At 44.5% G+C, this 13,518-nt stretch overlaps 1 protein-coding gene across 1 annotated transcript in view; it reads left to right on the top strand.

The window, feature by feature from the left end:
* The window catches only part of tmem131l (transmembrane 131 like), a 101,009-nt gene that overhangs the window by 71,642 nt on the left and 15,849 nt on the right, over window positions 1–13,518 (top strand). The window contains 12 exon segments of the mRNA XM_080759711.1: window positions 74–183; window positions 846–915; window positions 1,944–2,077; window positions 2,683–2,825; window positions 4,537–4,723; window positions 7,094–7,160; window positions 7,162–7,176; window positions 7,178–7,267; window positions 7,269–7,282; window positions 9,845–10,000; window positions 11,025–11,469; window positions 13,047–13,253. Coding sequence (XP_080615837.1) covers window positions 74–183; window positions 846–915; window positions 1,944–2,077; window positions 2,683–2,825; window positions 4,537–4,723; window positions 7,094–7,160; window positions 7,162–7,176; window positions 7,178–7,267; window positions 7,269–7,282; window positions 9,845–10,000; window positions 11,025–11,469; window positions 13,047–13,253 — 1,638 coding nt within the window.

Raw genomic sequence — 13,518 nt, 5'->3', positions numbered from 1 at the left:
CGAGCTTGTAGATCTGCTACAGCACAAAAAACACAAAATGGGTTAAAAATAATGGGCTGTTGTTGTTGTGCAGGTGAAGACGTTGACTCTGAAGAACCCCACCTCCTCAGCGGTGTCACTGGAGATCAGAGCGCTGTCCCAGTACCCTGCTCAGCTGGAGGCTCTGGACCTCCTGACCAAATGGTACCACACACACACGCACACACGCACACGCGCACACACACACACACACACGCACACGCACACGCACACACACACACACACACACACGAGATTGGGACTCCTCTGTAGATGGGGAGGAACTCAGACAGTAATCCTCTTTGACTTCCTTTATTCTACCGTCTGTAGACATTCCTTAAAGCGAGTATAACGTTCAATCATTTGGTAATGAAGACTTTCCTCTCTCCAATAAAAAAACTATTATACCATGTGAATAAACGTACTATAATACGAGCATCGGACTCCTAGAGAGTCCTGCGCTTCATGCTAATTTGTGCTCGTGAGTTTTGAAACACAAACGAGGAAGTGAATGTGTTCTTGTGCGTCTCACGTGCGACACGTTTCTGTCATTTTTGTCGGGGTTTTTTCTTTTACACTTGCTCGTTGCGCAAAGCATGAGTTGTTAGATTCAGTTCCTCTTGCTTCCCGTTTGTCTTATGGACTTTGTCTTTTAACGTCCATTCTGGACGGGAACCCCTTTTTTGTGTTTTAACAAAGCATTATGTTATACTTTAGCTATTGAAAATGTGGCACAAATCTTTGAATATAATATATTCTTTCAGGAGAGTTTTTATTTATTTCGACGTCGGGCCTAAACTGCTGTTGTTTGTGCTTGTTTACAACAGGTTTAACATCAGTCCTCTGTCTGTCAACATCAGCACTATGGAGTTCAGCCTACTCACCAGCTTGCCCGTGGTACGCGCACACACACGCACGCACGCACGCACGCACGCACGCACGCACGCACGCACGCACGCACGCACGCACGCACACACACACACACACACACACACACACACACACACACACACAGGGTGTTCAACTGACTACAGCTTCTTTGAGTTTTTTTGGAGAGACCAGTTTGTACAGTATATTTAAAGCTACATACTGGGTTTCATTAATGTTTTTTAAACTCTATTTTAAATCTGTACATGAGTATGTTTACGCACCGGATTGGACACTTCATTTGCCGCCATCTTTACTGTAGTTCGGTCATCGTCATTACACTTAACTCAACGTACATACAAATGTGCAGATTATAACTTTAATATTAGTGCTCCAATAATCACATTTTGGTGCATATATGAGGCTTCCAATTGGTCCCCTGACCGACCGACCAGCAGGCTGAGTTTGCTAAAAAAAAAAATAGAACAATATCCAGTTATTGGAATTAATCATGTTATTACCAGTCCTATACTGTACTGCATAGAAGATGTTCAAAGTTTAAGAACTGAATACGTTAAATATGAACCCATTCAGGACAGGAACTCCATCTGTGTTTTAAGCATTATGTTATCTCTTTAGCTTTTGAAAAATAGCAGATCTACAAGCTCGTAGCGCGTCACCCGGTGGCGTGCTATATGAGCTTGTAGGTCTGCTATTTTTGAAAAATAGTGAAAATGGGCCCCAAATGTTTGAATATATTATTTCAGAGCGGACATTTTTAACTCAAATCTTTGCTTTCTGGGGGGGGTTCACTGGAACAACATATTTTCAGATGGCGGTCGGCGGCCAAATACATATTTTTGTCATGAAAATGTTTTTCAGAAAACTGTCAGGATTTCGATTCATAAAATCGTCCTCAGGTCTAAATGGGTTAAATCAACTGTGCCCCTCTGTACCAATTGGCGTGTGTGTGTGTGTGTGTGTGTGTGTGTGTGTGTGTGTGCGCGTGTGTGTGTGTGTGTGTGTGTGTGTGCGTGTGCGTGTGCATGTGTGTGTAGTCTGTGGACGGCTTACAGGGGGTGAAAGGTTCGGGGGTTCTCCGCTTGACCCTGGGGCCCTGGGAGAGCAGAGAGGTGGCGGTGATGTTCACTCCGTCTGAACACAAACACACAACCACCATCCTCATTATCAGGTACACACACACACACACACACACACACGCACACACACACGCACGCGCACACACCACAGACAGACAGACACACACACACACTGAAATTAAATTCTTCAGATAAAAGGTTGTTGATAGGCTTACCTCTCTCTAATAAGAACTCATACTTTGGTGTTTTTTGAGCATTATGTTGTACTTTAGCTGTTGAAAAATAGCAGAGCTTGTAGATCTGCTATTTTTTGAAAAGAAATCGCGAAAATGTGACGCATAATCTTTGAATATATATATTCAACGTTTTTAACTCAAATCTTTACTTCTTGGGGGGGGGGGGTTCACCTGGAACTACATATTTCCAGATGGCAGCGGCCAAATACATGTAACCCCGGGGGGGGGGGTTCCTTGATATGAAATATTGAGCACCACTGATATAGAAACACAAGGTTTTTTTCCAGAAAAAATACATTTCTTTTCATTTCGACGTCGTCGTCGGTCCTAAATGGGTTTTATAACATTGTGTTGTCTGTGGTTTTTGCTGCGCTCCGTGCTCACAGAAACAACCTGACGGTGTTCGACATGGTAACATTGTGTTGTCTGTGGTTTTTGCTGCTTGCTCCATATGCTCACAGGAACAACCTGACGGTGTTCGACATGGTGACGGTGAGGGGCCAGGGGGCCAAGGAGCTGCTCAGGGTGGGGGGCAAACTCCCGGGGCCCGGGGCCTCGCTGCGCTTCAACGTCCCCCAGTCCACTCTGATGGAGTGCAGAGACGGTATATGAGAGACCGCACACCACCACCGCTCTTTATGTGTGTGGGGGGGGGGGGGACCAGTGTTGTTTTTGGCAGCAAATTTCTATTTTAGTTTTAGTCATAATAGTCTCTTGAATAGTTAGTTTCAGTCACATTTTTTGTCACCTGGAATGTATTAGTGTTAGTCTAGTTTTTAGTCGACTAAATGTCATAAGATTTCAGTCGACTAAATCTGCAGGTGATTTAGTCGACTAAAATGTATTTTGGCGAGCCTTGTAGCCGTCATAATAACTGATTTTACACTTGCTGAAAATAGCCGATCTACAAGCTCACATCGTGTCGCAAGTGTAAAATGACTTATACTGGATCTGTTGTCCACTAGTCCCTTCCTAACATTTTAGTGTAGTTTTTGTTGACGAAATTGTCAGTATATTTAGTCTTAGTTTTAGTCACCATAGCATAGTTTCCATTTAGTTTTCGTCAGTGTAAAAAGGTAGTCGACGGACATTTTTCGTCTTAGTTTTAGTCGACGAAAGCAACACTGTGTGGGACAGATTGTTACCGTGACACACGGTCGACACGCCCCCGTCGTCCTGACCATCGCAGTCGTGCGAGAAACAGGTTCTTGATGATTTAGTTTGAACGATTAAGGGGCCGTCACGATAATGAATTATTTTTTTTTACAGTAAAGTTTGACGGCGTGCTGTGACTTATTTTTCCATAAGACAACGTATGAGTGGTCGGGTTATTTTGAAAGCAGGATAGTCTGTTTGAAACGAGTCTGTTTCTGTAGGTACCCTCACAAAAAAACATGCAGTAATCCTGGTCTCTAAACTACCTCCCCCTGGCCAGCCGGGGCGCCTGATGGAGGGGAAAGGAACCGGTTGGAATAACGTGTTCCTTCCACGCGCTACGTCCAACCAGGGAAACTCCCCCCTGTCAGGTGTAAAGGAGCAACTTGGACACTCAGGCATGAAGGAGGCATGAGTTCAAGTCCGTTGCTCTCCCCTTGTCCCCCATATATGGGGACTAGGTTGGTGGAGGGTGTGTAGAGCCCAGGATCACATTAGATATTTGACACAGGGGTGAAAAATGGGCTACAAAATTGCGGAATAAAAAAAAGTCTGTTGTACAGTAACAGTATGTTATGTTTTAACGCAGTTAATGACAGTTTCTTGCTCGTGTCGCAGTATCGTGATGGGGGGGTGTTATGAGATATACGTACCCTATTACGTACGTACCTCTATATCTGAATATAATTATTACTAGTGTTACAGAAAATAGTGATTGTTGGCGAAAGAAAAACAAACAGATAAGCCGTTCTAGATTGATGTTTACTGAACCCTACTAAAACTTAAAATAGCAAATTTATGTTATATAATTATGTTATAATTCAGCTATTGAAAAATAGCAGATCTACAAGCTCGTGGCGCGCTACGAGCTTGTAGGCCTGTAGGCTTGTATAGGCCTGGTATTTCTTTCAGAAAACTTTAGGAGGATTTAGAAGATTTTGACGTCAGGCCTAAATGGGTTCAAAAATTTCCACTAGCCGATCTACGTCGACACGTCGACGCTTGTAGATTGTCTATTTGAACTATTCAACAAAAAAAAAGAAGCAAAAAGCCTAAAACACGGACGAAAATAGGGCCCCTTATAGGCTCCAATGTCAATGCTCCTGACAGTGTGCCGCGGGTTCATGTCCCCACTAAACCCCCCCTTCCGTCCCCTATAGGCCTGCGTACCAACAAGCCGCTGTTCGCCATCAGGAAGAGCTTCAAGGTGGAGAACGCGGGCGAGCTGCCCCTGACCGTGGTGTCCATGAACATCAACGGCTACAAGTGCCAGGGCTTCGGCTTCGAGGTGCTGCAGTGTCACTCCTTCAGCCTGAACCACAACTCCTCCTCCGAGATCACCATCGCGTGAGTAGTATTATTATTATACACTTTATATATAGGTTCGTTTTCCCCCACCAGCTCTGTGGTGGGGCGGAATGTCCGAAACGGTCACTTTTAACCCCATTCAGGCCTGACGTTTCTAAATCATGACAATTTTCGGAAAGATTTGAGGCACATTTTAACGATTTTTCAAAAATAGCAGACCTACAAGCTCATAGCGCGCCACCGAGTGGCGCGCTATGAGCTTGTAGATCTGCTATTTTTCAATAGCTAAATTATAACATAAAACAAATGGGGTTCCCGCCCCAAAATGGGCTAGGGATAAAAAATTAAAAAATCACACCCGTGTGAAGTGAGTGGTGCAACTCCGTGTGGGGGTTCCAGACCCCACAGGAACGCGCCCAGTGGGCCGGGCCGGTTTCCCGGCGAGCCGCCCCATGTCCGAAACAGTTGAGTTGAGTTGAGTTACCATGTGCCGGTCCCTCTACTGTACTGTACTGTACTGTACTGTACTGTACTGTACTGTACTGCACTGTCACTGTACGTGACAAGTCACACACAAGTCCGTAAGGGAGTGGTTAAGAATGAAAAAATAGCAAAAGTATAGCAGATCTACAAGCTCCTCCTCCCAATGCACGCACGCACACTGCACACACACACACACACACACACACACACTGTGTTACTCCCCGTCTCACTTCCTGTCTGGTCAGTTCATTTGAAGTTCTGCAAATCACCACACTACAGTAGAAATTCATTTTAATTCACTACTATTATTATTATTATTATTATTACACATTACAAGCAAGAGCATTTTAAAATGTATTGCATCTCTCTCTCTCTCTCTCTCTCTCTCTCTCTCTCTCTCTCTCTCTCTCTCTCTCTCTCTCTCTCTCTCTCTCTCTCTCTCTCTCTCTCTTCCCCTCTCCCGCTCGCCCTGTGTCTGTATCTCTTTGTCTCCGTCTGTCATGTTGCATAATATGTCATTTGGATTCCCCAGAATGCACCGTGTCTTCTGTGAAAGCATGCTGCGCACCGAAAACAGCAGATCTACAAGCTCACAACACGCCGCACTGTGACGTGTTGTGAGCTTGTAGATCGGTTATTGTCATCCATTGGTTCTTTTAACCCATTCTGACCTGAGATCAGATTCATACGAGGTTTCCACTGGACACACACTGGTCTGATTAACCCATTCTGACCTGAGATCAGATTCAAAAAAATGTCAGTCGTTCTTCGAATTTTTCAAAAATAGCAGACCTACAAGCTCGTATCGCGCCACTCGGTGGCGCGATATGAGCTTGTAGATCTGCTATTTTTCAATAGCTAAAGCATAACATGATGCCAACCACCAAAACGGGTGCCCGGTCAGAATGGGTTAAGAGATCAAAGATCAAAGAACTAGAAATAGAATCCAAGTTTAGAAGCATCTTCCATAAACACGAATGGTCTCAGAAATGTCACAAAAGCAAAGAGGTTAATGACTCATGTCTGTGCTGTGTTTTCACTGGTTTGGCTGTAACATATAGGCTTAGAATGATCATACCTAAACATCATCATTTACATTTTCATGCTTCTTCCCATTTTGGGGCGGGAACCCCTTTTGGTGTTTTAAACATTACTAGCCCTTACCCATTGTGAAATACTTGCCCGCCTTGTGGCCGTGGGGGGTACTGTGCCCTGGGTGTGTTTTCTCATTTTTAATTCACTAATAAATCATTATTCATTCGTAATTTGTTAAATTGGAAAAAGGGCTTTGTTAAAGGGACACTTCACCCTTTTTGCAAAAAAATATATGTTAATGACGTTTAGAAGCTTTAGATCACTTTCCTGGGGGTATTTATGTGTGTAATATGTGGTTTTAGATATTTTAGATTGTAGCAGTGAGCCTGTTGTCTCTGATGTCATGGACACTGGTCTCACTACCTTCCTGGACTACAATTCCCATAATTCTTTGGTGCACTGCTCCTCCTTGTGGATAGGGGGAGAGCTGTCTTACTGAGACAACATGTAGTCCAGGAAGGAAGTGAGGCCCAGTGTCCATGACCATCAGAGACAACAGTGTCCCTTTAAGACCTCCATATTATTATGGTCAATGCCTGTGTGAAAAAGTGGGAGTGATTGGTGCAGGCAGTGATGACGATGATTATAGTATGATGTTATAATTTAGCTAATGTAAAATAGCAGATCTACAAGCTACGAGCTTATGTAGGTCTGCTATTTTGAAAATCGTGAAAATATTTTGTGAAAATATAATTTGAGGTCAGGCCTAAATGGGTAATTCTCTCTCTCTCTCTCTGCCTGTCAGCTTCACTCCAGACTTCACGTCGTCCTGGGTGATCAGGGACCTGACGTTATTCTCTCTCTCTCTCTCTTCTCTCTCTTCCCTGTCAGCTTCACTCCAGACTTCACGTCGTCCTGGGTGATCAGGGACCTGACGTTGGTGACGTCTCGCGGCTCCCTCGTTCCCCTTCACGTCTCAACGTCACGCTGCCTCACCACATGCTGCCCCTGTGTGCCCAGGTGGTCCCCGGGCCCAGCTGGGAGGACACCTTCTGGGTGTTCACCCCTCATCTTCACCTGGTCAGCACCACCCACACCACCGGCTATATATACTCCTTGTGTATTCCGTCACTGTCGCGAATTGTTCCATATGGTCGCCTTATCCGCAATTGTTTCAGAATTGTTTGCGTACATTGCGGCGTTGCTACTAACCCTATAAGCCTTAAGGCCATCGATTACACCTAGCATGCGACAATGTTGGATGCGAGATGTAAGCAAGTTGTATAAGTGTCATGGTTTGATACAACATTTTAGTTGGGGCGGGGGGGGGGGGGGGGTGGGGGGGGGCACACAACACAGCCATCAAACAGAAATGTTGTATCAAACCATGTGACTTCCATTGGAAATGCATTGGGCGGCCATGACACTTACAACTTGCTTACAACTTGCATTGCAACATTGACGTGTAATTGAGGCCTATAACCCAGGCTGATTTTTGTGGTTTGTTTTCCATTTTCTCTCTCTTCTCTCTCTCTCTCTCTCTCTCTCTCTCTCTCTCTCAATTCAATTTCAATTTCAAAAGGCTTTATTGGCATGATAAATATGTTTTACATTGCCAAAGCGTACATACAACAAAACAAAAGTCAATAAACATCCCAACAATAATGAACAACAAGCAATACAGTAACAATGAAAATAAATTAACAAACATAAACGTAACAGCAACTTAATGACCCTGTTCAGACAGATATACCTGTCTATTCTGTCCACTGGCTGTCCCTCAGTTGATGACAACTCCATACATATTTTGCCTGCCAAAACTGTGCATTTGGACTGTTCTCCCAGAACATATTGGAGTGATGAGTTATTAATGGTGGATTCAAATTCTTTATAATTTTTTCTTTAAATTTAGGGAAGAATGATTCTCTGATGTCTTTATACTTGTCGCATTGTAACAGAAAGTGTAGTTCCGTCTCCACCTCCCCTTGAGAGCAGAGTGAACACAGTCTGTCTTCTCTAGGCAGCCAGTTCTGTCTGTGTCTGCCTGTTTCTACTGCCAGGCGGTGGTCGCTGAGTCTGTACATAGTCAACATCTTCCTCAGTTTTGGATCAGTAACAGTGGTCAGGTAGTTTGCCACTGTGTATTCTCGGTTGAGGGCCAAATAGCATTCTAATTTACTTTGGGTTTTTGTTGTGTTTTTCCAATATGTGATATAATCTTCTTGTTGCATTTTGATAATTTGGTTAGTGGAGGTTGTTTTAGTCAGGGGAGGGGTGGTGGGGGTAAGACTCAGGACCAGCTCTCTCTCTCTCTCTCTCTCTCTCTCTCTCTCTCTCTCTCTCTCTCTCTCTCTCTCTCTCTCTCGCATTAGCAGGCAACAGTGCAGCACTATCTCTCTCTCTCTCTCTGTTTCTGGCACAACAGCGCCACTGTTGGTACTCATTGGTACTGGTGCTCATAGTCACACACAAACAAACATGAACACACGGTTGACACAGACATTGCTGTTCCTTGGAGCGGTTGCACCACTCAAAAACATGGGAGGCAACACAGCAGGCAACACAGCTGCAGCTGATGGAATGAATAATGGCTCGTTTAGATTGTAGGTGTGTCGGTGCTTGTCTATCATGCTTGCACCTGGACACACCTATGCAAATCTATTTGGTGCAGCTGTGTTGCTTACTAGTCCGCCGTGTTTTTAACCCATGTTGACATGGGAACGATTCTACAAAATGTCTAAATCTAAATCCTGACTGGTTTCTTGAAAAAGCTTTAAAATGTTTCTATGTCAGTCGTTCTCAAACACGTTTCATGTCACCTTTCACGATTCTTCAAAAATAGCAGACCTATACAAGCTCGTAGCGCGGCACTCGGTGCCGCGCTATGAGCTTGTAGATCTGCTATTTTTCAATAGCTAAAGCATTAAATGCCCAAAATGGGTTAATCTGCTGTAGTTTTTTTTAACTGGAATAGTGGTTTTGATTGCTATATGGCTATTGAGGCAGCCATACTGTGTAGCTGAATGGGTAGAGCCTGTATGGGAAACGGAAGGTTCAATTCCCCGGCCCTGCAGGCAATAATAATGTCAAGGTGTCCCCTGAGCAAGACACTTAATAGCCCTATAACTGCTCCCTGATACTATAGCAGATATCGCACTGTATATGCAAATTTACAGTGACATATCCCACTGCGGACCAAATTATGACCTGTATTATTATTAGTATTATTTATGACGATTGCTTCTATACTACTAGCTTTGTAGCATAGTAGCACTTTGCATTAAGCAGGGTTCCCCAATTAATTTCCCTCAAGGGCCATATTTTGACTAGCGTACCAGGCTTTATATTAGGGCAAGACCCCATTTGAAAAGGATGCCCAGTTTGACATGCATAGGCTACTGACTCCCATGTAATGCCATATTTAATATCTGGGACCCCTAAAAAAAAAAGAAATTTATTTTTTTTGGAAATCCTTCCAGGGGCCACAAGGGGGCGCTCGGCGGAATGGCCAGCGGGCCGCCTATTGGGGAACCCTGCATTATTGTGTGTTTTGGTTTCAGCTTCTCTCTGCTGGGGGGTGTGTCTGATGGCGTTCCACCAGACTCAGTGTGTGTGTGTGTGTGTGTGTGTGTTTTGTTACAGTTTCTCTCTGCTGGGGGTGTGTCTGATGGCATTCCACCAGGCCCACTACATCCTGACAGAGTTCTCCTCTCCCAGCGTCAGGATCAACCACGGCAACGCTGGTCTGTCCAGAGAGCAGAACCCTGTCGTCAACAACATCACCCCCAACGGAGTCAGGTACACACTCTCTCTCTACTCTCTTCCACTATACGAAGGGTGACTATAGTCGGAAAGCCTTCCATAACTTGACACTTTCCAGAACCCACTAGAGTTCTGTGATTCCTTTTTACGGGGTCAATTTTTAACCAGAAACACCTCCTGTGCCATTTAAAAAGAATAACTCGGGCCTGGGCCGCATGGCTCAGTTGGTCCAGGTCTAATCCTACGTCTGGCAGTGTTGCCGCGGGTTCGACTCCCGATCCGCACGACCTTCACTGCATTACTTCCTCCCCCCCCCCCCCCCCATCTCTCTCCCCATGTCCTGTCAGCCTACTGTCTGTCTGTAAAATAAAGGCTAAAGCCACAAAACAAAGAACATTTATATAAAAACTCATAAAAAAGAGGGAATTAGACTAAAGACTATCTACAGTACAAGTTCACGACGAATTGCGTTCCGTCGTGTTGTGAGCTTGTAGATGTGCTTTCTTTGTTTTTTTGTTTTAAAGGAAAATGTAAGTTCCTATAGTACTACCTCAGGGCCAAAAATGTGGTTCTGAGAACCAAGAGCCAAACAAAGCTGGCGCAATGTTGCCCCCTGGTGGGCTAGTCTGAACTGCATGTAGGAGGTGTTCAAGAATCGGTGGAGCGATGACAGCTGTTATCAATAAATTATTGTTGAGCTGTTATTAACTACATCCTGTGCATTTATTCCACAACACGGACTGACAACGCAGTAACAGAACCTCCGGTCACTTTGTCATTGCTTGTGTTTTTTTTATGTTTATTGGTAATAGGTTTCAACAATTTAGTACAGTTTAAACATACCATTTTCTTTTTTCTCCCTCACCCCATCCCTCCCCCCAAGTTATCGTCATCATTAAAACAATATAAAAAATAACATTAATAATTGAGTACAGACATAAAAAAACAACAGCAACCATGCATATTTTGACATATGATATAAACAGTATAGGATACAAAAATAATAATTTAAGCTCGGATAACAAAAACAATATAAATATTGCATGTGTTTTTTTAACAGTAAAACCAAGGGCAGCTGCAGGAGCTACGTCGACTCGGGCCACGCCTCCGACAAAGGCAAGGGGCGGGGCTCTCCGGCGCTGGCCAACAGCGGCGGCGGCAGCGCGCCTCGGACCCAGTCGTCCAATAAGAAAGGCTCGTCGTCCGCGTCCGGTTCCACCCCCTCCTCCTCCTCCTCCTCCTCCTCCTCCTCCCAGCCTCAGAAGAAACACCGCGTCTCGCTGTTCTACACCAAGTACAAACCCGGCGGCTCCGCCTCCGCCGTGACCGCGGCGACCGCCGCCGAGGAGGAGGAGGAGGAGCTTAGCGACGACCTCGGCCTCGCCACCCCGCTGACGCCGGACCCGGACGTCTGCAACAACAACAACAACGAGGAGCCCCCGTTCCCCCCCGCTCCGCACGAGAAGAACACCTCCGCCATGACCACGACCACGCACTTTAGCCCTGTGAGTAGCTAAGACGCAAAGTATAGTCTCTCAAGGCCCAAGCTACTATTCCACTTAAGCTTAAAGTGCTACACAGAATACTTTTATTTATTTATTTAATTATTTATTTGACAGGGACAAAGCTCATTAATCAACATGTCAGTTTTCACATCAATGTGAATGGGCCAGAGTTAGCCGAAGCTACATTTCATCTGTGTAGTCCCTGTTGGGCAGGCTCTTAAAAAAGTGAATGATAGAAGAAAGACAGAGTGTAGTGCGCCTGCAACACCATGCGTTGATGCCATGTGTGCACGTGTGCAGGCACCCATCACTACGTCCATACAAAAACACAGTACAATACAGATAAAAGAAGGACAAAGTGTAGTGTGCCTGCACACAACACCATGCGTTGATGCCATGTGTGCACGTGTGCAGGCACCCAACACCATGACCATACACAATACAGATCGACATGGTACAGGGGACAGAACAACTGCAAAGTGAAGTGAGAAATGACACCGACTACTAATTAGTGCTGATAGTTACTCATGATTACGCCGCCTGGAGGCCGAGAACTGACACACCGTCATCTGTTTTTGTCGTTTCCGTTCATGTTTTTTTTATAAAATCACACCCTTGTCGTACATCATCATCAAGAATGGTGGTCCCTTATTGGCCAAGGGTGGCCGCCGACCTGCCCAGACACTCAATGACGTAAATTCTCCATTTATTGTCAATGGCATTTGATGTTTGTGTTCAGACATAAAATCACACCCGTGTGAAGTGAGGGGCGCTCTTATCGTCGAACATCATCCATTCATTTGTCGATGAGAAATAATTTTTTTGTGTGGGACAAAAAATAGCCGATTCGCTCGTCCACATAAATATGACTTAAATTCTCCGTTCATTGTCGATGGGAATGTAATGTTTGTGTGAGACGAAAATATATTATAAATATACCGTAGTTATGTATCTCTGCTGTCCGGATGGAGGAAAACCTCATAACTCCAAAATGTTATAAAATGACTTAACCCATTTAGGCCTGACGTCGAAATAAACAAAAGGTCTTCTGAAAGAATATATATTTAAAGATTTGTGCCGCATTTTCACAAATTTTCAAGCTTGTAGATCTGCTATTTTTCAATAGCTAAAGGATAACATAATGCTTAGTTAAAGCACAAAAAAATGGGTTAACTTAAAAATGTATATAAATATAAAGGTTTCCTCCGCACAAATATAACTATAATATAATATATCTTTACGTACGTGTGGGGTTTAAATCATTAAATTACAACTCGTATTATACAGTACACAACATGGGTTAAAAACAGGGCAGACTAGTAAGCAACACAGTTGCACCAAATAGATTTGCATAGGCGTGTCCAGGTGCCAGTGTGCAAGCATGATAGACAAGCACCGACACACCTACAATCTAAACGAGCCATTATTCATTCCATCAGCTGCAGCTGTGTTGCCTCCCATGTTTTTGAGTGGTGCAACCGCTCCAAGGAACAGCAATGTCTGTGTCAACCGTGTGTTTGTTTGTTTGTTTGTGTGTGACTATACACTAATTCGGTGTGTCAACGTGTTGTCTTAAGGCTTTTAAGGAAGACGCCCAGATGCAGCTGCAGTTGGAGCCGGAGCCGGTGGCAGACGATATGTTTCCCATGGAAGCGCCTGCCGTGTTCCCGGACAATAACGTCACCGTGGGCCCCGGTCCCAGGCCGGGCCTGCTGCTCGTCAGCCCCGCCGCACACAGCGCCGACAGATACACCGACAACAAGACCGGCTCATCCCAGCTGGAGGTACGGATGGAGGGACTGCAGCAGCAAAAATACAAAAACCAAATAATGAGCAGTCCGACTGCTAATTATTTGATTTTTGTATTTTTTTAAAACTCATTTAGGCCTGGGAACGATTCTACAAAATGTCTTCGAAATCCTGACGGTTTTCTGAAAAACCTTATGTTTCTGCTCAATATGTCATGTCAAGGAACCCACATTTGTTTATGTAAGAGGCCGCTGTGAACCCCCATCTAAAAATATGTTGTTCCAGGGACCCCCCCCCCCA

Source organism: Protomyctophum bolini, assembly GCF_963924005.1.
Source record: "Protomyctophum bolini genome assembly, chromosome: 3".
Classification (NCBI taxonomy): Eukaryota; Metazoa; Chordata; class Actinopteri; order Myctophiformes; family Myctophidae; genus Protomyctophum; species Protomyctophum bolini.
This window is presented reverse-complemented; position numbering and strand designations above follow the sequence as displayed.